Source organism: Limanda limanda, chromosome 15, assembly GCF_963576545.1.
Source record: "Limanda limanda chromosome 15, fLimLim1.1, whole genome shotgun sequence".
NCBI lineage: Eukaryota > Metazoa > Chordata > Actinopteri > Pleuronectiformes > Pleuronectidae > Limanda > Limanda limanda.
The window spans coordinates 15,060,419-15,080,927 of NC_083650.1; the positions used below are offsets into that span (position 1 = coordinate 15,060,419).

The window sequence follows — 20,509 nt, forward strand, 5'->3', positions numbered from 1 at the left end:
GAAATTAGATAAAGACCCGTTGAATCAAAGCTTCCTTTCTGAACAGTATCTCACCTATAGTCTCTCCCGACATCATATCAGTGGAAGAACACTGTGAGAGAAATAAATGCAAATGTCGTGAACATGTGAGTTCAACAGAGATACACTGGAGACCAAGATAACCGTTTCCAGTTTCCCTTACTGTAATAAAGGAATATAGGTGAGGACGTTATTCCAACACTACAAACTCTGTATTGTGTTATTTTTGTTGCATAACTTTAATGCTGCAATTGAGAAAAATATATAACTCGTCTTTATTCATGATAAACAAGCCTAACATTTATTGTCAATCCAAATATGGATAAGTTAGATAGATTTTTTAAATGTGATCGTAGACCAATACACATAACACCAAATAATTCTACATTATTTAACAGTGAGGTGCTGAGGTTCCAGCTTATGCAGCAGTGCAATACTGGTAGGGACAAATGATAATCAAGGGTGAATATACCTCAGGGCCGGGTCTAGGCAGGGGCAAAAGGGGGCCTGGCCCCCTCAAATAAATGTTGTGCCCCCTCAAACTAAATCCCAATTTATAATAATAATAATATAATAAAGCACAATGCCCCCTCAAGATTTGTGGCTGCCCCCTCATACATGCCTGTCTAGACCCGGCCCTGATATACCTTCTGAGCCGTTTCTTTATTATTTGTTAATTAAGCTGAATTCATAAACATTGTCATGGGTGAAGGTGTACAGTGTCAAAGTCAATGTATTTAAATGGCACTTTTCCAGTCTTATTGACCATTCAAAGCTTTACAGTAGTAGTCACAGTCACCGATTCAGCTCTATCAAACAACATTGATTTCAGTCAGGGGCAATTCCGGGTCCAAGATATTACCCAATGATACCTCTGAATGCTGATAGCCTATCACTGAAAGAGATCAAGTCAGGTCAACTGAAGGTTTATTTATACAGCATGTTTTAAATAACCACAGTCAAAGTGCTGAACCAGCTTTAAATACCACCGTCAACCGGCCTTCTGGTCAGTGGACGACCCTGCTGAGCCACAGCCGCATAGTGTTCATACCTGTCTGCGGCTTTCTGCTGACTTGCTTAGGTATAACTATAGCAAAACGTTGCACTAAGTGAAGAGCTGACATCACCTCAAAGATCTTCAGCTTTATTTGAAAAAGACAGACAAGATAAGACTGGTCTCTCTGATATTTGCCTGCTCCCTCGCCACAGCATCCGTTCCTCAATTACTATGTCTAATATTAGCTTTGTCGTTCAGTCACTCATGTGACTACATTCCAACAGACCTACAGTATCAAATAAAATTGAACTGCTCTTCAACGACTTCTAAACTGCATGGGCTACTTCCCAATGCACAAGCATTTTACAGTGTTTCTGTCCCCAAATGGCAGAACATGAGGGCAAGCAGGACAAGTATGAGGTGTTTAGTTTCCTCCAGATTCATTCAACCAGTGCAAATGTCGGTAATGGGTGCGGTAATGGGTAAGTTTGGTCAATGAATGTCAAGGAGACTCCCCTCAGTGGAATGAAGCATTTTCCCTGTAATCTTTGACCAAGCCTGTCGTACGATACAGTTTGCACCACCTGTATTTGTCAAGGGTGAAACCAGATAACTTTCATTGTAGTAATTCAGCTTCATATCGTAGCTCGAACTTTCGAAAACAGGAAAAAGATGATCAAGGGGAATAAATTCAAACAGAGATTTATTTGTTTCGCTGTTGTAGATTGTCTGCTGTTTGTTTGTGAAATACAGTAGTAATGTGTCATCGCTACAACTCATCTCGGCTCCTTCTGTACTTCTTCAGGTGCGGTGCATCTGGCCGAGTGGGCGATGCAATTTAAATGCAAATTCTCAGACATGGACAAGCCTGCTCAGGGATTCGAGGGTGCATTGATTCACAAAGGGAATCTTTAGTGTGATTCCAAATACTACCGAGCACCTGCTCACATATACCTTTACACTGTCATTGTTACTGTACTGTGGGTAAATGGAACACGTCATCTGTCCGGGGTGCATAAGCACTGAAAACAACGTGAGCTGTGGTAAAGTGACCTCAATATCTGAGTTATAAAGAGAGCTATGATATACTAGATCTTAACAGTAACTGGATTTATCTTATCTACCAACTATCTTTTCATTATGTTACCTTGGACTCATAAAAAAATTTTTTTATCGAAGTATTAAAATGAATGTGATTATACAAAATGCCAAAAACGTCTATCCATGTAGGAGCAAATACATGACTTTTAATTATAAAAGATTAAATCAGCAAACTCGTACCATTACAATGGCTGGAAGCAGTTCATATTCAATAACAACTTCAAGTACTAGTGACACAACTACTCTTAAATGAGTCCTTGAATATATTCAATACATGTTTGGGCTTAATTTCAGGTGAAGTTAAGATTCATACAATTCCAATATAATCTCTGCTAACTAGTGTATTTTAATAGTGCCAATTCTGCCAATTAAAAAAAATAAACAGTATTTAAGAATGACACTGCTTTTAAAAACTCTCCAAATGCGTATATCTCAAGGTCAGAGATGGATCAATTCAGCAGAATACAAAAGAAGGCGTGTACACTAGCCTGTGTCGGCATGTCTATGCATGATTGGAACGTTTCATAGCAGCATTCAAGATCCCCTCCCAAAGAGGGCATGCTGAAAACAGGCACGCGTAGGTGTGTCTTCTATTTCATCACACCACCAATCAGGTACTACATAATGCAAACACACACCTATTTAGACAGCATACGGCTCCTTTCTTTTCGTGCTTACTCATAAACATGAAGGCTCACAGACAACACAGAGCAATACGACTGCTGAAACGGGATCCTGCTTTTGTCTGCAGGTCTTCACCCGAGCCATCTCTCAACATTATATAGTCAGGTACAAGTGGGTCGAATTTCACCAAAGTTTTCCTTCTACACAGCAGTTCAGCTGCGAGCACAAATACTGCTGCTGTTGCTGTAAGGCCCCAAACTCTCCCAATGGATTTGTGTTCTCGATGGAACACTCAGCCGTGAGACGCTGTCATGAACCAAACACAAGTCACAGCAGTGGCATCCCTGTTGTTGTGCACTGAGGAGGCTCCTCTGCAGGCCCGTCTTATCTCCTGCTCCACCTTCACACTGGCACAATAGCAGGATTGCTTCAATCACTGTGTGTTGTTATTGTATGGTTTATTGTCACATTGCAACACAAAGTGTTCATGGTAAACATTTGACTTGTACACCTAATCTTCAACACAGACTCAGTCAGACCGATGGCAAGTGCTGAAGTTAGACAGTGGGTTGTGGAAAAAAGGCGTGTGATGTGCTTCAAGAACGACGCTGCTACTGTTACCTGATCCCTATAGGTTCATGGGCCAGGACACAGAACTCTACCCCATGACCTCAGTCACAGATCTAAAAACACTCTGGTCATTAGCTATATATTTAACAGCTATTACTTCCCAACTATGTAGGATGTATTTTACATGTGTCATATACATGTTATTGAAGCATGTACTTAAAGACATCTGGGTATTGAGAGGCTGATTTGTTCCAGGTTCCAAACTCACACAAATATTGGACAATTTAAAACAGGCAAAATGTTAACGCATGCACCAGAGAATAATAAAAGACTGACATGGCGTTGTTGATTGAGAAAAACCTCTTTGCAACAGATACATCTCCAGTTTCACTATGGAAACGTAGCACATGCTGATGTAACTATTGTTGTGGAGCTATTCAAATTCAATATTTAATTTCAATAGTGGGCAATCTCATATTGTGGGGTGCTTGTGATAAATTGCTTGCATTAATGAACCCTGTGCTGGAGGCAGCAGACACAGTTAAATGGTGTTCCTTATTAGAAAAGGGAGGCGGGGGGGGGGGAGATGTGGTGGCGGTGGTTTGGGAGGGGTAATGGAAATTGCTTTAAGAAAGTATGATGGGAAAAGACAAAGAGATTAGTATAGATAATAATTTCTAATAGAGAAGGTAACAGGAGATATTAGTTGCAGTGTGTGTGTGTGTGTGTGTGTGTGTGTGGTATTAAATTGGCCCCTTCGATTAAGCTTCACTTAAAACATTAACTCCTGTGACGTAGCTACATGAAACAACTACAAACTGTCAACAAAGAGCTGCCAGAGAACTGCCCATGACCCCCTGACCTTTCTGACGACAGGTTAAATTAGTATTGTGATAGTTATATTGATTATCAATATATTGATAGACAACCCAGATGCTCAGAATGCCCAGATTCTGATCCTGAATACTTGCCAGGGAAATGTTTAATTTCTAAATGAATTAAATAATACCCCCCTAATATATCCTGAATTCCACAGGGGAAATCATTTGCAACCATTTGCATCAATTTCTATTGCATGAATCATTTTTAATGTTGTGAAACATTCCCTTTATTATGCTTCACACACCAAACAAAGTTTCAAGATAATTTAATGATCTGTTGCACGGTGTAACGCAGGATTGGTGTTTTTCACAGTCTGTAGTTTTACATGAGTTAATCTACCGCAGAGGTACGACATTATAAATAATGTGTCTTTGTAAACAGCATGCAAAGCAACACAATACACACTGAACAGGAGCCCCAGACACAATGTGAGCAAAGAATCAAACTCCTACCTTTCTGACTACATGGATGTGAATTTTTTGGTGTGATTGTATTCATTTTGTTTTATGTTTGCTACCAATAACCCTGAATTAATTTGTTGAAATTAGTAATTGCACTGCATTTATGTTCTGCTTTTATGTCTGTGGAGCACTTTGTAAAAAATGTCCATTCTTATTCTTATTCTTATTCTTATTCTTATTCTTATTCTTATTCTTATTCTTATTTTTATTCTTATTCTTATTCTTATTCTTATTCTTATTCTTATTCTTATTCTTATTATTGTTGTTGTTGTTGTTGTTGTTGTTGTTGTTGTTATTAACACAAAATGTGTCTCCAGTCATTTCACTTTGTCTAAGAGGTCAATATTATCAGATTGGGTCTGAACAATGACAATGCAACTTTGAATTTTTTTTTATATTCCTGTTAGTGGCTCTAAATTAAAAATCATTAGACCACACATCTATCTGAGAGGCTTTGTCACAGAGCTTATTTTGCTTTTTTTAAGGTTATGAATATGATTATAGGTATCATAGGTGCAAGAAATAAACATAAATCTATAAATTGATTAAACCATGATCGACTATAGAGGGGGAGCATGGTCCCTTTAGACCTAACTTGGTGTATACTAAACGTAACAGTCAGTGCCGTATAGCATTGAGAGCAGTCTATCTTCACTTTATTCATAACCCCATTAACATCGATGTAAAGTCACATCAAGCTGAAATCTGACCTGCACTTTCAAAGGAAGTGACAAGTCCCTATACTGACACATCCCCAGCCAGCTCTGCTTTTCCTTTTTACATTATGCATTCAGTCCAGCAAATGTATTCCCGTCAACAATTATAACTGGCACACTGCGAAGAGGCAATTTTGTTCTGATATATTTCATTTGGCTGGAGCTCTGTCAAGGCCTGCATGACTGACACAGAGACTCCCTACCTCCCAGTTTAATTCTCTTATGTTGATGAACTCAGAGTTTTTTTAATCAGAAAGAGAATTGCCAAAGCTGTAATCAAAGCATTTAGATATAAAAATATGCAGATCATTATTAAACATAGGGCAGGGCAGAAAAAAATCTATAATTATTGCAATATCATTTTCATCATTTGCAATACAGTAGAGCTGCAGTATATATTGATATGTTGCTTATCCACTGTGTAAACACAGAATAGCAAAGAAGAATGTATACCTTTGAATGTGTACAGTTTTAGTTTCATATTGTATTGTATTTGACTTTCTTTTAATAGTAAGCTCCCTCTACTTTGCTTTTATTTTAATTGAGCTATTGCACTGCTGAGCTGATCGGTTTCTTCTTGTCCAACACATTTCACTGTACTGTTGACCCTGTGTAAACTGCATATGACAAATAAAAACTTGAGACTTAACAACAAATAATTGTTCAACCCCAGATATGTCAAATGTTCTGTGTTTTCATTCTCTGCTCACAAAGAACAGTTTAAAACCACAACCTTCACACAGGAACCAAAATCAGCCTGTAAACTTAAATTTATTGTGATAATCATCAATATTGACTTTTTGCCTTGATGTAAGTTTTCTCGCCATTTTCTATGTGTGAACCTTTCATAATAAGTGTTTAGTCAGAGGCTACATATCCTATTTGATATGCAAAAAAAGCCCTCCAAAAATACAAAGAAGACAGCATTTGGAGATAATGTAAGGGTGCTTTATAACTTTTTTCTTATAGTGTGTGAGTTTTGTTTGTGTTTGCTATTTTCCTTTTAACTTAGTCTGTAACCAGAGCTGACTGAGGTGCTTTTAGGAAGCAATGATTTCCATATATCGATGTTTTTTCTTTTGGTGACGATTAATTCAAAACCTTGATCTCTTATATGTGGTGATGGACGGGGCATACGTGAGAAAAAGGCTAATTTCATAACGTCCTGCTCACTTTCTTCCTCCTCTCCAGCGGCTGAGCAGCGGGGCGGGGCGCGCAGATGCGGCCCCGCCCCGCTGCCGAACACGGAACTGCTGTCTGCGGCTCCATCTCTGCAGACGGACTCTCCAACGCAGAAGAAACGCAGCGACACATTTGGAGCGACCGGCGTCTGAGTTGTCATCAATGTGAGTAACCGTGTCTCCTCTTTACTAATATAGCAGCGCATCGTCGATATGTAGCAGCTAGCCGGGAGCTAACAGTTGTCATTGAATCCTGACGTCCACCACTAGCTTGCTGGCTAGCTAGCGTTAGCTGCCCCACGAACCGATACTGTGACGGCTGGACTCGATAGTCAAGTCCGTCACATCAGGATAATACGTCATACTTGCTGAGGACTGACGGTGAAAACATGTCGGTTGGTGTCGGTGAGCAGACAGCTGACGACAGACGTAGTTTTACAGACGTCTGCTGTCAGTTAGCTTAACTTGGGGCTAAAAACAAAACACCTTGTGCATCAGGTCAGACATGACAACATCCGCATCTTAAACATGATATTTCGGACTTACACACAGGGTTCCTACGGTCATGAAAAACCTGGAATAGTCATGGAATTGTAAAATGTGTATTTCCAGGCCTGGAAAAGTCCTGGAAAAAAATAAAATCCCAAAAGTTTTGGAAAAGTCATGGAAATTTGTTATATTAATATTTTACGCTGAGTTTTAAATAATTCATATGCTTTTAAAGAAATACGCTCAAAATATAAGCAGGCAAACGCTCTCAAACTAACTGAGTTAGTATGAGAGCGTATGCGTAAGGTATACTGTATGCCTTAGAATTCTCATTGCTAGTTTAAATATTACATTTTGTCACGTTCTCATATATACACCGAGATTTCACAAAATGTTTGGACATGGAAATTTTGTTTAATGTTGTTGAAAAGTCATGGAAAAGTCATGGAAATCCATTGGTCAAAATGTGTATGAACCCTGTACACACGTATTCCGCTCAATATTTAGTGCTACGTTTTAACAACACTGTTAAATGTTGATGTGAAACACCCCAACTCTCCTGAGAAGACTTATTTAATGTTGTGTGTTCAGATGTATGAGTGAAAGAACTGCAATAACAGAACACAAACTTTATCACTGTCTGACAGGTTAGTGTTGAGGTAACCTCTGCTAAATTATTTCTTTTATTTATTCTGCTATAAACTTCTCAGGTAATTCACCCTGTTTATCTATTGGAGCGGAAACAACCCCGAATGACACTTATTATGGATGGTTGACATGATGTCCACAGGAGACAATAACAAGAATTAATGAATAATTAATAAATGTTTTTTATGAAAATGATAGGGAAAGTTGGCTACTTTTTCATTGTTGCACTCATAACTTTCTCATAACATTTTATTTAAAATCCTTGAGAGGTGACACAATATTTCATCCTACTCTTGTTCATGGTGACTCCCACTGTCTGCATGTAGAGTTTCAGAAGATTTTACTGTAGAATTTCTGAGAAAAATGATGGCAAAGTCGGCTACTTTGTCACTCTGACACTCATAACTTGCACATATTAAATCTTATTTCAAAAATATCCATGAGAGGTGACACAAATATTTCACCTCACCCTTCTTCATGGTTACTCCCAGTGTCTGCATGTCAGGTTTCAAGTGATTTTAAGAGGTGTGGACATTTCTCTATTCTAAGATGCATCATTACGACAACGTAACGCAGTGTTTTAACTTCATTGTTGCAGAAGAAGCCATGCCCAGTTTAACCAGGAACAAAAATATGAATTCAGCAGGTTTATAAAGATCAGTTATAAGTGTGAGTGATTAGCAAACATCAGAGGAGCAGAGTCTCTTGTTTACCAGAGGAGTAATTCGCCCCAGTGCAGGGGCGCTGTAAAGGGGGGCCAGGCGGGGCCACCTTGATACAGTAAAGGCTATAATCAGAGTTTGTCCTTTTAAGCTTTATGTGCAGCACACAAGTCCAAACTGAATGAATGTCATAACATTATGTTGTAGCCAGATTTTTGAATTGAAAACCTTATTTAGTAAATTAAGGCACAACAGTTACAGTCTATAATACTTTTGTTGAGTCGGATTTTGAGCTGGACACCATTGTTTCTTATACTCTAAACATGTTGCACTTTGTTTAATATGCACACCTAACTTTTTTATTTTGATAAGGGGTTAAATAGATACTTTGATATCTTTTTGAGTTGCACTGCTGACTTAACTTATAAGCCATCTTTTTTATTTATTTTTATCACGTTGGAGTTGCTAGTTTAAACCTACAGTTTTGCACTTTAATATTTGAGCCTTTGTTTACATTTTGTTTTGTGCTGCATTATATGGTGACATACAGTTTGTTGTTATCAAAATAAAATTAACTGAATTGAAAGGGTCAATTTGATTTTTTTGGAGGAAAATTAATCGTTTAGATTAATCGACTAATCGATAAAATAGTCGTCAGATTAATCGATAGAAAAATAGTCGTTAGTGGCAGCCCTACTTAATATTAAAAAAAATTCAAGTTTGCTGTGAACATAGCAGTCAGGCCTCTTATTTCAGAAACAATGAACCGTAACAGTTTGGTTATCAATAAAAGATAAGCGTACTACTTCTTTGCTTTCAGCCAGCTACTCAAACAGACAAGCAACAAAATAACAAACAAACAAAATACACAGGCAAGTGTCGGCCTACTTTGAAATAAATTAAACACAGAACTTTGTAGGGCTATTTGAGTCCTCCTCATATTTGTGGAAAATGTATGAAATAAGAAGTACCCTATTTTTAAATAAATAAAACCAAATAGCTGCAGCCTAATCGTGTAACGGACTAGGTTTATGTTTATGTTCGGTTTTGACTTCAGTAAAACACTGTGTTGAAGGAGCGTTCTGATGTCTGAGGGTCAGTGAAGGTGACGTATGTTCAGTAAAAGACTGTGTTGAAGGAGCGTTCTGATGTCCGAGGGTCAGTGAAGGCGTCTGGGTGGGACATGTGACTGTTTGGACCAATAGGATGGTTGCTTGGGGATCGGGGCTCAATGAGGAAGTGAAGTGTTGTTGATGTGCGCGAGTGACGGATTTTTTTTTTTTTAAATAAAAAAAACATGCGACGCTTAGCCTGGCGGGGGGGGGGAGTAAAGCCTGGCGGCCCGCCAGGCCTATACAGCACTGGGGGAAACCCTGAGATGCATAGTTGTGAATCAAATCGTTGACTGCGGAATCGTAAGTGAATCGTGAGGCTAGTGAAGATGAACACCTCTAGAGATTTTACTGTAGAATTTATGAGAAAATGTATGGTAAAGTTGGAATTTTTTTTATTATGGCACTCATAACTTGCTCATATATTATTTCTGAAAAATCCTTGAGAGGTGACACAGATATTTCACCTCACTCTTGTTCATGGTGACTTCCACTGTCTGCATGTCAAGTTTCAGCAGTGGAATCTATATTTTATGTCCCGCCTCCAGCATGCTCTACCCAGATGCCACCCCTCACCTGAACGCTCTGGAGATTTTCCTGTTGTTTCCAACAGGTGTGACTGTGGGAATCTTTAGCTATGTTATTTATATGCGAAAGGCAAACTTCGTACCCAGTTGAGATTTTCCGAGGTTCTTGTCTGAAAGAGGTTTAATTTTCCAAATTGGTGACTGTTGTATTCATGAGACACTGAGGCTAGTAGGTATACATAAAAACTTTTCTTCAGCGCTTCTGCTACCCCTGACAATAATACCCATTCTCTGTTTATGTTTACCGCTCAGAGGCAGAAAACATCCCTGAGCAACGGAAGAACTGCAGAATTTAGCATCTTGGAACTGCCAAGTTTACTATTAGTTTAGAATAATGTATAAGACATAAATTATAATTTCTTGTGCCCTTTGCTGTTGAGGTGGCACTCCTTTTTTTAGATGGGATAATCCAAACAACTGAAATACAGTATATGTTACTGCAAAGTGGGGGAGATTGATAGAGCCGGATATTGATTTGCTAGGTACCAGGTTAAATCCTGGTTCAATTGAACTTTGTCACCTGATTTTAAGGACTGAATATGTAAAAACTGAACAGCTTGAGACATCCATCTGTTGAATAAAGTCCCATGCCTTATTATATCAGGAGGGCAGCGTTAAAGTTAAACTCAAGTCCTACTCGGCTGAAGTTGATGAAGGAGTAAACATATTCTGTTATAGAACTCAGTGATCTGTATTCTGTTTTGTTTTTTACTGGTCCTTTCTTAAAAATTAAAGCTTTTGTTTGCCTCAGCTGTAAAAAATATTTTCTGTACAAGCTCCAGGCTCCCCAGCTGGGGATTTTACAGATCATAGGTAATTCTCATTTTGAAAATGAATCATTTAAACTCAATAAGCATATTTCAAAGCTCCAGGCAAACATTAATTGCACTATCCAAAGTTTGGCGGACCTCAGCTTGCAGCTCTGGGCCGAAGTGATCAAGAAAAATGTATCTGTGTTTTGTGTTTGTCCCTCTGCCTCTTGTGTAGGATTTAAGCTTGTCTGGCATACAGTGTCATGGTTTTGTTGTGGCAGTGATCATCTCAGTTGAACATAAAACCTCTAAAAACATTTCAAGCAGAAATCGTCAAATTCCCTTCGTGATACATTTGAGAAATTATTAAGTAATTACGACCTCATTCTATGTCCTAATATGGGTCATTGTTCTTGTTGTTCGGTACTTTTATTATACAGCTCTATGGACCAACCAATGTCCTCATGTTCTACATGTGTTTGATCTTCTGGTTTGTGTAGTCTTTTGGTGCATGTGTTTTAGGACCAGGCTTCTCAGAAATGTGTACTTGGTCTCCATCTCAGTCTGTCAGTTTTCCATCCTGCTGAACAATCACACATAGACTATGACATCTTTTGTCTTTCAGTCGAGTCATTTTGTCCAACAGCTTCTGGATTGTTGATAGTATAATGACATGAAGCGGCCTCAGTGAGATGAAGTCCTCCATCATGCAGTGTTTTAAAAGTTCACACACATGAGCCACAGATGCACACCAGTAGCCCACTTTGCTTAATTGTTAATCGTCTTCCTTGACACTGATTAATTAAGCAACTGCCTGGTTAAAAATGAATTTCTTGAGCTTAGCTGCAATGGTGGCAATTAGTTTTACCCTGGCTTTCTGTTGCGTGTTAATTGACGTGTGTGAGGATTTTAAGACATTAACACATTGAAAGTCGAGGGTGGGTTTTTCTTTGCCCAAAGTGCAGGATTGATTTGAGATAAGTGCTAATTAGTTATTGGTCACATTCCCCAAATCCTTACTTGACAGCACTTCACTGGATTGTGTGCCTATGCCTTTGTGATTTTTAGTTGATGCATAAAGTCCTGACTGAGTATTATATGTACTGCTGTAGAGTTTTCCTGATTTTCAGGCTCTGAGCTCTAGAATATTACATTTGCAATAAAATGATGGAGACTATATTAAAGTGCCAAGTCTCCGCATTGATTCAAGTGAGTGAACATCAACATTGAAAGAACTGTATATGAGATATAGGCCCTTTTCACATATAGTACCCGAATTGCAACGGTTCAAAAGTAATTGGACACTGAACTGAATGTTTTTTGGACAGCTGTGATTTGTGTTTGTTCATGCACTGAAAAGGGAGTTTTGCCATTTAGTTTGAGGTGGAGTTGTCTGTCAATCTGACAAGTAAGTAAGGAAGCCATGCAAGTGAGGAAGAAAATAATGAGAAGTAAATAAAAATTGTATTTTCTAGTTTTCCAATTAATCTTTCCAATCTCAGTCTTGTAGAGCCAGGATTTATTCTGTTCATTATCACAGACCACTGGTGGCACAGGGACAGGTCATACACAAAGGCTTCAGTACACACTGAGAACCAACCAGGAGTTACATCATTGGTTGAACACAATGAGGAACAGGTGAAAACAGTGTTAGACCATGATCAGCTAATTACTAAAATAAGGTTACAAGGGGGACAGGGACACAAATGAAAAAAGCACACAGCTGTGCAAACATAAGCCATAGCACAAAAAGAAAAAAGAAAACCTTTGAAAATCATATTTGATAGTTTGGTTCCAACTTAGTGCATTTTCAAATGTTTGTGATTTTTAGAGAAGACTTTGTTATGCATGGGCAATATTATCATGAACTGAAAATAAAGACATCTAGTTGCTAAGTTATACCTGTAACATGAATAGAACATACAATAATACAAAATTGAAAAGATATGTGGTTCAGTTGGAAGAAATTTTGGGCCTCAGATCCCATAATGATTTTAAACAAAATTTCCAGCCAGCAATATCTAATCAAATATGCAACTACAGGCCAACCATTTAAAATTGAAATGCAACTCTGAACATTTCAACCACGTATCATTAATAGTTGGCATTGACTTCACAATTCTAATCCAACACTTGTTTATCAGGGCCACAACCCTCCATGTTTCAGAAACTAAAGAAGATACAAGTTACAGTTTTCACATTAGTAGTTATAAAATGACAATAGTTTTTTGACATGAAATTAACCTGGGGTGTTTCTAATTTAATAGGGTGTCAGTTTTATGTCTCTTAATTCTTTTTCAGTGCAGGATGTTCCGCTTGCGGCTGTTGTCCGCTGTCTCGGTGGGGCTAACGCAGTTGTCCCGACGCTACCACAGTGGGGCAGTGCGAAGGCCTGGCCAGAGGAGGCTGATGCTGGCAGCCCTGGCTGGGGTAACTGGTGTGTCTGCTAGCGCTGGGCTGCTTTGGAAAAGGTAGGTCTAATACCATGACTGCATTTGTGCACTTCTATATACTGTTCAGAATATAATAATGACCTTCTGCACTTACTTTAAAGGACCCATCGTATGCCCATTTTACCACAGTTGATATGGTTCATTGGGGTCTTAATGAAATGTCTGTAACATATTTTGGTCAAAATACCACAAGGATAATTTAAAGGAGCACCCTTTTTACCCTGTCTAAAACAGCCCTCCTCAGATTGACCTGTTTTGATTTTCATAATATGTGCCCTTTAACATAATTTATCCTTTATTCAGTTTGAGACAATCTGGTTTGCAAACATAAGAACACACACACAGAATTTTGGGTTGCAGCGGTTCAATCAATGACTCCTTATGTCCTAATCTTGGAAAAGTCCTTGGGGAAGACACTGACCCGGACGTTCCCTTGCATGGCAGCTTCACTTCCATTGACGCGTGAGGCGTCCACTCTCATACGTTAAACGATCTCCGTCAAGACGAGCATTTTCTGAAGGTTGATCATGGGGGATTGCCCAGTTAAAAACCATGCAGTGTGCTCTCATGCACATCCAAATGACAGGTACACATAGATACCAGGTGTTATGCAGAGGTCTGCCTGCCTGTTGAGAGCTCCATGCCCATCACATGAACATGCACAGTTAAAGCAGAAGGTACAGATGTTATTCTGAGCTCTGTCTGTCCAAAGAGGACGTTTAAAACGTGGATGGATTTTTTGACGATCCACTGGCCCATTGAGGCGGCTGGATTTGTCCCAGTCAATGACAGGTCAATGGAAAGGGGTGTTGAGGCAAAACCCAAAAATTGAAAGCAAAATTAAGAGAATTTGGGAGATTTTTCATATTTTCTGGAGGGTAAAATAAATTTCAGATTTGTAATGGAACCGTGGCAGGCCACAGCAGCAGAGGTAATTAATTAATAAATACAGTGTTCCTTGCAATTATGTCATGTTACTGTTTCCATTTCTCACATTCGCTTTATCTGTATTTTTTTTGTATTTTACACTCCACTCTTTTGTTTGCAGTGCAGTATTTAACATTAGCTCGACTCTTGAGCACTTGCCAGATTCAATTCCCCAACGTTACACAATTGTTAGTGAAACCTCTCATTGAAGTTGCTTACCTGCATTTCTGTTGACATCCCAAGCCACCACCCCAGGGGTGTCGCATTGTTTTTATGACTATCCATTACTAAGAAGGCTGGTGTTTAGTTAAGGCAAAATGGTAAAGAGCGTGTTGACTTGAGAGCTCTACGGGGACACAGGGACTGTGCTGCAGTAGGCAGAATGATGGATGGTACCTCAGGGCATTTGAGGCTGATGGGACGAGACTGTTCCAGGCCTTCACCCCAGGCATCATTCGCCGTGTGTCTCATTAAACTGAATTATTCAGCCTGCTTCAGACAGACACGGCTATTTATTATTATTATTCCAATTTTCCATTTAGCCAGAAAAATAGTCAAGTTGGAGTTGGCATGGTAAACCTCTGCATATTGCACAGACAAGCAAAATGCAGTGCAGCAGATAATCTCTCTCATTCCTCTTCCTTTATCTCTGCTTTGCATCTTACCCCCAGCAAACAAAAACATACAGAATTCTATTCAGCTACCTACTCCCCCTATTCTTCTTGGTACCACTGCAAAACACAGAGACATTGCTATACTTAACCTTCTTGACAGTCAGTATCGAACTATGCCTCAGGTATTAATCTTTGTCTAATCTCTTTCTTTGTTTAAAAAAAGAGCTTATGCAGACGCTGGGTCTTCTGTTCGACACTCTGAGCAACCAGGAGGAGAGGAAGCTGATTTTATGAGGGATACAGAGTCTGAGACGGAGTCTGAGAAATCGGTGGAGGCCAGCAGCGAAGATAAGGAAGTGAAGGATGAAGGGGCAGAAGAAAAAAAAAAGAAGCCACGCTCTGGATTCCGTGACCGCAAGGTAATCAATAAACAGTAAACATTCTGCCATTTAGACACTCCCCTATTTAATTCACATCCAGAATGGTGTTTTAACACCCTCCTAATCAATGCTAAAACTGCACACGTCAGTTTATTTTGACAGAATATTGTACGAAGAAAAACAATTGTAATCAGCACACGTTTCGCCTTCATAAATAACAGAAATGTACCACCCATAAGATTTTATTGCTTTTAATTAGGCCGCAGATGACAGAGGACAAGCAGAGAGAAAAAAGCGTTTGGAAAATTATGCCAAGTTTGTAACAACATGGTTTATTACTCTGCATATTGTTGTTGGAGAAGGAAAGGAGGGCATTGAACATTAGATCCATTTTTTTTTCAAACAACATGATGCAATAGTAAGTCTTACAAATGGGTGCAGATGTTTAAATTGTGCAATCACTCTTGCTGCTGCAGCGGCCGTACAGCGCTGAAAGCATAATGTATGTCTAGGGAGCAAACTGTTTTACTGGTTTAAAGCAACAAAGGGTTCAGTGGTGTGTTGGTAAAAATGGTGGGCGTGCCCGACTCTTGGTGCTGGCACGATCGTCATAACAACAATTTCATGCTTGAGAAAGACAACGTAGCTGGCTTTCGTGCTAACGTGCCATGCTAGCTATTAATGCAATTCTAAAGAGAAGTGCATGGGATACAAAATCCGCAGGTTAGCCATCTGTTTCTGCTGCCTCTTTCAATTTAATTGGATTTGATTGGATAGAGCTTGTGCTTTAGTGTTTGTTTAAACCCAATCTGATTGGCTGGTGCCCCAGTTGCCGCATGAAAATTTGGGCTCTTTTGCCGAGCGCAGCAAAAGCAGGGCCATGCAATGCAGTCTGGCAATGGATGACGTAATCCACTTCAAAGTGAATGAACAGAGTTTCAGTTGAAGTCTCCTACAAATGTGCGAGTCCTGTATAAATGTGGGGGGAAGTACTTAAACATAAGCATGTTTTTAGGATATTAACATTGAGTTTTTGGTTAATTCGTGTTTTTGCAACATTCAGAATCCAATGCAGTAAATGCGAATATTCCCCGTGTGTGTTTTAAAATTCAGTGCTTCCACCTCCTTTCTTTTAAACTGATTTACCACTCTCGTGTCAGATACATAACACACACACACACAGTTGTGTAAATGCAATTTTTTTAATGGAAAGAGAGGGGGAGCATAAAATGCTGGAAGGTCAAAAGAACAAATTTCAGTCTCAATCATTGTGGCTGATGCCAAGTTTAGTAGCATGTAAATCTCAGGAGATGAGAGCTAGAGAGAGATGACAGCGTGTCACCCAGGCTCTAAAAATGTCCACAACTTCTCGCCCATACAATGATCTTTGCTTATTTTATCGAACACACTTGTTGGGATTTCTGTAAAGAGCAGGAAAAGTTCTAAATTATAGTTACAAACTCAAGATAATAATCTAGTTTGATCAGTCTGTATGTCATTCTCATTCATTCTGTTAAAACTGAAGTGGGTGCATCAACTCAAAAAGTTGAAGCTGTAAAATAACTTTTACCTTTTCATAGGGAGTTTGTTTAGGGTACACAATCATTCAGCGTCACATGAAATAACCACCTGTGCAGACTGCTCGCAGACCAACTGTCAGTTTCCCAGTTATGCTACATCTATTTGAAACTTAATTAAACTGACATTGCTTATGAGTAACAAGGCAGAAAATGTGTTTTTGTATTTCCTAAAAAGTTGGTAATATTCAAATACACTAGTGATGCACATGCCAGTGTAAACGCAAAGCAGATGACATGAGGCCGGTTGTTGAGGCCCTGCTCAGACCAGGTATTAAACGCTGCCTCAGGTGATCTGAGGCACAAGTGGAGAGCTCTGTGATTATCAATTCACACCTAACAATTCAAATTGTGTCTCCACCTGTGTCTTGAGTGACCACTTGTGATTGTATCTCAAGTCGTTGCTCTATGTGTAAATTCTCATGTACATTGTTTCTATTCCGGGAGACCAGATTATGTTGTTTTTGGCCAGCTGACTATACAGTTGGTCCTATTGTCAATGTGTTGGTGTTTGAGAGAGGAAGTGAGCAGCATTCAAAGCTGATATATCTGTCAAGACTGATAAGACCCATCAGTGGGTGACTGTGTTAACATTTCCAAAAGTCCATATTTCCCCCTGTACATACTGAAACACAACCCTACAGTATTCAAACTAAAACAAATTTTTTAAAAAGTCTCAGTTTAAAGGGCTCATAACTTCTGAATTGTGTGGACGCCAAACATAAACATAGCTTAAAAGATGTGTTTAAAATGTTGAAGTGGGAAGCTGTGAAAACTTGAAGTCTCCTTTCATGTTATCCCATCAGTCAGACGGCCCCTGGTAGTTTATTTCCTGTTTTCATTATGTGGTACTTGAGTCGGGGTCCCCATCAGGACTGACAACTTATTATGCTGCTGCCACCTTCTCTATCCTGGTCACTGCTTTACCCACTCTGCCCTCTCTTAAATCTCTCTCAGACTATTTTACTTGCTGCTCACAGGATTTAAATATTGCTGTGTCTTTGATCTTGTTGTTTTGGTACAGTGGAGTCCAAATCTTTGGTCACTTTCTGCACCCTACTGTATATTAAAGTTGTGCTCGATTAATTATGCTTCCCGTCTGGTTTGTAGGTGATGGAGTATGAGAACAGGATAAGGGCTTACTCGACTCCAGACAAGATTTTCCGCTATTTTGCCACCCTGAAGGTCATTGGCGAGCATGGAGATGCTGAGGTATACATGACGCCCCAGGACTTCATACGCTCCATCACTCCAAATGAGAAGCAGCCTGAGAGTGAGTTTCTTTTCTTTCCTGCTACCTTTGCTCTTTGATTTCTTAACATTCACTGGCATGGTTCTATATTCTAGTTTCACAATTTTTTCATTATTTCTTGAGAGTAAAGTAAATATTTCAGCATATTTTGGTCTAATATGCGCCCTGGAGGCCTTGCATGTGTCATAGTACATGCATGCAGATAGTTTACAGTCATCTCTGTTCATGGTGCGGTGTTTCCAGTTAGGAGTGCTAACTGAGATCATATTTTCCCACTGGTGGAGAGATATGACTCCGCTTTCACACGTACCACACACATGGTAGATAAGGACTTAGCATAGTTCATTATTTAACCATCCCACTGACTGTGTTAACAAGTACGCAGGGAGGTGGGGAGAGGGGGGGTCGACAAATCTGTCCAATCACATTGAGTTGAGGGAATCACGACACAGCAGTTGGTGTATCAATTCACAGCTTCAAAACAGAGCAGACCTTGGGCGTCACACATGAAGCAAGTGAGAGATATTTGATCTTGAGCCATGGGAGGATTGGGATGGCAGAGAGCTTAACTTGGCATACACATGTTTCAGTCCAAGTCTTGACTCTATCTGCCAAAATCTTGTTATTCAAAACCAAAATCCAGTTAGATATATGTGTCATTTTATTATGTGAGTGTGTATTCGCCTCTATCACAGATCTGTGGTTGAAAGCTCAGTGTGTAAGAAAGGTTTCATCCTGAGGATTCACAGTCATGGAAACTTAGTTAGCACTTAATAAGGACTTAGCAGGGCCTGTCACATACAGGCCTGCCGTTCCTGCTCACCTCAGCACTTCCATCTGTTAACCACGCTCAAGACTTGGCCCCCATTGGCCTTCCAGTCTAAGACCCACTTCATTTCGTTGTCCTGTCTTTGACTTTCTAACCTGGAATTAAAGAAAAGATGATCTGAGCTCTATTGGATAAGAGAAGCACAGTAAAGCAGATGAAAAAGCCAGGAGAAACTGCAGTTTACTTTACAGGCAGCCATTTCTTTCTCCAGGTGGAGTTAACCCACAGACTCCCTGTTCAATTTTAAAAAGTGATGGTCTCAGTTGCTTTTGTTGCTTGAATACTCCGCAAATTGTTCTGCCTGATAAAAGATGAATGACCTCCAGACCTGATAAATAACTCAAGAGTTTTATTTTGAATTGTCTGTCTGGAATGGATTGGGAGATACAGATATCAATCACACAAAGCATTCCCCAAATCCAAAAGTCCAACTTTACATGGACTGATATTATTGCTGCTTTCATGTGGTTGTTATGAACTTGTTAATCTAAAATGTGAATTTTATGACTGGGATGTTGCCCTTCTCATAACACATTGCAAAAATAGTTAGGGCTGCTGGGGATTGACCAGCTGGGCAAAAGTTGAATGCCCTTTTCTTATGAAACAGCCTTGGAATTGGTACAGACCTTATTGGCATGGTATTTGTTTCAGGAATGTGGGTTTATGCTCAAAGTTCCAGGCCCTGAATCGCTGTTTATTGTAGTAACTAACATTAATGAATTATTTTTTCTGCAGAGGAACGTGGTCGGCTGTTTGTGAAGGTCTTTGGTGTGATTAAGTTTTCTGTAATGTTGATGAAGCCAATTTCAAACAGAATTATGATACTCACTAATTACCGCTCAGTTTAATGAGATTATACTCCAACTGTCACTAAATATTAAGACAGTCAGTTGGTGGTGCTGCTACTGCTTCTGTGTGATCAAGAGCCTGTATGTTTTTTTTCTCTGAAGAAATACATGTGGATTTATTTTACGGATCCATTTAATAGATGAGAACTGCTGCGTCTCACAGTAGTTTAGGAAATGATCACCTCAACAAGGTTTATTTGCTCGTATTACTTTAGTTTGAGGGTATGGTTGTCTTTTTGAGGCAAAATTCACAACCTATCTTCGAAAGTTTATTTGATTAAGTTAAGTAAAAAGTGTGAGTAATCACATTTCTATGTTTTCCTTGCAGGGAGCAGAATTTATTTAGCTAGCAAATAAATCCATGACATTTGCATAGACTCTTAACTGGGCAGGAGCAGGAGCCTTAACAAAAAAAACTAAACGTACACTCATGAACTGAGTCAGAACAGTTTTTGAGGTGTCACTGATAACTAGAGGCTCAGTAACTATATGCAGTGTTTCATGCTCAGCATAACTCTTGATGTCTGTGTAACTAGTCTATCTCTCATAAAAAAAATTATATTAATCCCCTAATCTGTTGGTTTCTCTCTTTTCAGGTCTAGGTCTTGATCAGTTCATTGTGAAGCGCTATGATGGCAAGGTAAGAAGTGGGTGTTGTGGTGGTGGTAAAAGGACACAAGGTCAATTTAGCAATGATGGAGTTCAGCTGTAGGGAGTTTTACGATTTAGAGATGTTTTAATCCCAAAGTAAATAAAATGTACCACTTACTTATTATCTTTTATTGTGTGTGGGTATGCAGATAATACATTTTTTTGTTGATGTTTGGTT

General features: G+C 39.2%; 1 protein-coding gene across 1 annotated transcript in view; it reads left to right on the forward strand.

Annotated features, from left to right (window-relative positions):
- The first annotated feature begins 6,614 nt into the window (after positions 1-6,614).
- micu1 (mitochondrial calcium uptake 1) overlaps positions 6,615-20,509 on the forward strand; it is a 34,357-nt gene continuing 20,462 nt past the window's right edge. Inside the window, exons 1-5 of the mRNA XM_061086976.1 lie at positions 6,615-6,715; positions 13,102-13,271; positions 15,018-15,213; positions 17,862-18,024; positions 20,277-20,320. Coding sequence (XP_060942959.1) covers positions 13,108-13,271; positions 15,018-15,213; positions 17,862-18,024; positions 20,277-20,320 — 567 coding nt within the window. The 5' untranslated portion in view covers positions 6,615-6,715; positions 13,102-13,107. The remainder of the gene's footprint in view (positions 6,716-13,101; positions 13,272-15,017; positions 15,214-17,861; positions 18,025-20,276; positions 20,321-20,509) is intronic.